The sequence below is a fragment of the Frankliniella occidentalis genome, unplaced genomic scaffold, assembly GCF_000697945.3.
Source record: "Frankliniella occidentalis isolate FOCC.00 unplaced genomic scaffold, Focc_3.1 Scaffold1698, whole genome shotgun sequence".
NCBI lineage: Eukaryota > Metazoa > Arthropoda > Insecta > Thysanoptera > Thripidae > Frankliniella > Frankliniella occidentalis.
Window position 1 is genome coordinate 7,790 of NW_026268798.1, and position 3,257 is coordinate 11,046.

A 3,257-nucleotide genomic window follows, 5' to 3' on the forward strand; every position below is an offset into this window, starting at 1 on the left:
CCAAGGATTACTGGTGATTACCAATGATTACTGGTGATTACCAGGGATTACCTACTCTGTGTACACCTGATTACCTCAGTTGGGCACCCCTCGGCGTGCTAGGACATTTCACGGAAAGGTTTTGTACGGATTCTTGCTAGCACAGAACTAAAACCGAGGCTCCTGTACCGAACCGTAACTTGTTACTTAAGTTTCGTATAACGCGACGAAAAGGGTTTGAAGTTACAATTCCAAATCTCGCTCGAAACTCGTGATGCCATCCGATTTCTGCGTCCCATGCTCCCGGCCTCACTGGTGATGTGCTTGACGGCCTGCAGGAGGAGATGGAGGACCGGCCGCGGGTGTCCACGCTCATCAACTCGCTGGCCAACTACTCCAACACCATCCAGCCCACGCCCGCGGACCCGGACGCCAAGCCGGCCCAGGGCGGCGCCTCCATGGGCACGCTGATCGGCGTCTACCTGCCCTGCATCCAGAACATCTTCGGCGTCATCCTCTTCATCCGCCTCACCTGGGTGGTCGGCACGGCGGGGGCCGTCGCGGGCTTCCTCATCGTCTTCACCTGCTGCTGCGTGGTGAGTAGTCTCTCTCTCTCTCTCTCTCTCTCTCTTCCACTCTCTTCCACTAACTCTCTACCACCCACTCTCTACCACTTACTCTCTACCACTCTACCTCCCCTCTGCCCCTGACTAATGCTCCGCTTGTCTTTCACGCAGACCATGCTCACGGCCATCTCCATGTCCGCTATCGCGACCAACGGGGTGGTGCCGGCAGGCGGGTCGTACTTCATGATATCCCGCTCGCTCGGCCCCGAGTTCGGCGGCGCCGTCGGCATCCTGTTTTACATCGGGACGACGCTGGCGGCCGCCATGTACATCGTGGGCGCGGTGGAGATTGTCATTGTGAGTGAAGCATACCTCTCTCCTCGGAGGACGTGACCCGTGACCCTCTCTGGTGGTGCAACCCCCCGGTGACCTCTGACCTCTGTGCAGACGTACATGGCCCCCTCCATCTCCATCTTCGGGGACTTCACAAAGGACGCCAGCGTCATGTACAACAACTTCCGCGTGTACGGCACGGTGCTGCTCATGATCATGGGCACCATCGTGTTCATCGGCGTCAAGTTCGTCAACAAGTTCGCGACGGTCGCCCTGGCGTGCGTCATCTTCTCCATCATCGCCGTGTACGCTGGCATCTTCGTTAACTGGAACGGCAACGACAATTTGTTGTGAGTAGTTTCAACTTACACATTCTTTGCCCGTCTCCGTTTCGCCTTTCCTCGAGTCTTGCGCCAGGAATTTCAAAACTCCCGCTCTCTGCAGCATGTGCGTGCTGGGGAAGCGACTGCTCAAGGACGTGCACCTGGACAACTGTACCAAGACCCCGAACGGCTACCTGTACAACTTGTTCTGCAAGAACAACCTGTGCGACCCGTACTTCATCACCAACAACGTGACCAAGGTCCGCGGTATCAAGGGCATCGCCAGCGGCGTCTTCTTCGGTCAGTGCTCCTATGCCTGTCTGTTAGCTTTATCTAGTTTGCTTGCATAAGTTTCTTGTTTTTTAATCATTGCTTTCCTTAACTCCCCGTGCAGACAACATCGCCGACAGCTTCCTGTATGACGGCCAGTACATCGCCCGCGGCAAGGACCCCAAGGAGATCGACCGCCTGGACGGCTCCTCGTTCAACCAGGTGATGGCCGACATCACCACGACCTTCACCATCCTCATCGGTATCTTCTTCCCATCGGTCACTGGTGAGTCGAGTGCGCGAGGCGTGGGCGAGGGGTACTTAACTCCAATAAAAAGAAAAGTACACCTACCAAAAGAAATCAGACAAAATTAAAAATCGAAAGATCACAAAATTGGTGTACGCTTGAATTCTTAGTGAAGTACTTCTCGGTTGTGAGCTGTGACTGATCTTGACCTGAATGCGTTTCTCCTCCTCGTAGGTATCATGGCGGGCTCCAACCGTTCCGGCGACCTGCGGGACGCGCAGAAGAGCATCCCCATCGGCACGATCGCCGCCATCCTGACCACCTCGACCGTCTACCTGTCCACCGTGCTCCTGTTCGCCGCCACCGTCGACAACCTGCTGCTCCGCGACAAGTTCGGCCAGAGCATCGGCGGCAAGCTGGTCGTGGCCAACATCGCCTGGCCCAACCAGTGGGTCATCCTGATCGGCTCGTTCCTGTCCACCCTGGGCGCCGGGCTGCAGTCGCTGACGGGCGCGCCCCGCCTGCTGCAGGCCATCGCCAAGGACGGCATCATCCCCTTCCTGCAGCCGTTCGCCGTGTCCTCGTCGCGCGGCGAGCCGACGCGCGCCCTGCTGCTCACCGTGCTCATCTGCCAGTGCGGCATCCTGCTCGGCAACGTCGACTACCTGGCGCCGCTGCTCTCCATGTTCTTCCTCATGTGCTACGGCTTCGTGAACCTGGCGTGCGCCGTCCAGACGCTGCTCCGCACCCCCAACTGGCGGCCGCGCTTCAAGTTCTACCACTGGTCCCTGTCGCTCATCGGCCTCTGCCTCTGCGTCGCCGTCATGTTCATGACGAGCTGGTACTACGCGCTCTTGGCCATGGCCATCGCCGGGATCATCTACAAGTACATCGAGTACCGAGGGTAAGTCCGCTCCACTACCGCTACCTGAAAATTTTGAGAGAAATTTTTTTTTACAAGAATTGTTCGGAAGATTTTTTAAACCTTTTACCTTTTTCGAAAATCGTGTTATGTAATGAAATTTGTTATAATGTTTTGAAAAATTGATATATTTATCCTAAACCCCGTGTCTGCAGCGCGGAGAAGGAATGGGGTGACGGCATCCGCGGTCTGGCGCTGAGCGCGGCGCGCTTCTCGCTGCTCCGGCTCGAGGAGGGCCCGCCCCACACCAAGAACTGGCGGCCGCAGATCCTCATCCTGACCAAGCTCACGCAGGACCTGGTGCCCAAGTACCGCAAGCAGCTGGCGTTCGCGTCGCAGCTCAAGGCGGGCAAAGGGCTGACGGTGTGCGTGTCGGTGCTCAAGGGCACCTACACGGCCAACTGCGGCGAGGCGCTGGCCGCCAAGCAGAGCCTCAGGCGCACCATGGAGGAGGAGAAGGTCAAGGGCTTCGTGGACGTGATCGTGAGCAGGGACGTCAGCGACGGCCTCAGCCACCTGTGAGTACTAGTCGCGAGCGGTGCCATCGGCGTATAGCAGGGGTTGTAATTTTTTCCAGAAAAGTATTCTTAGGAATTACTTTTTAAAATCTCGTATTT

General features: G+C 57.1%; 1 protein-coding gene across 1 annotated transcript; it reads left to right on the plus strand.

The window, feature by feature from the left end:
- The first annotated feature begins 320 nt into the window (after positions 1-320).
- Positions 321-3,162, plus strand: LOC113211789 (solute carrier family 12 member 6). The gene is made up of 7 exons (XM_052276109.1): positions 321-575; positions 717-902; positions 993-1,228; positions 1,323-1,501; positions 1,596-1,757; positions 1,953-2,622; positions 2,796-3,162. The coding sequence occupies exons 1-7, from the start codon at positions 324-326 to the stop codon at positions 3,160-3,162; spliced, it is 2,052 nt and encodes a 683-aa protein (XP_052132069.1). The 5' UTR covers positions 321-323.
- The last annotated feature ends 95 nt before the right edge of the window (positions 3,163-3,257 follow it).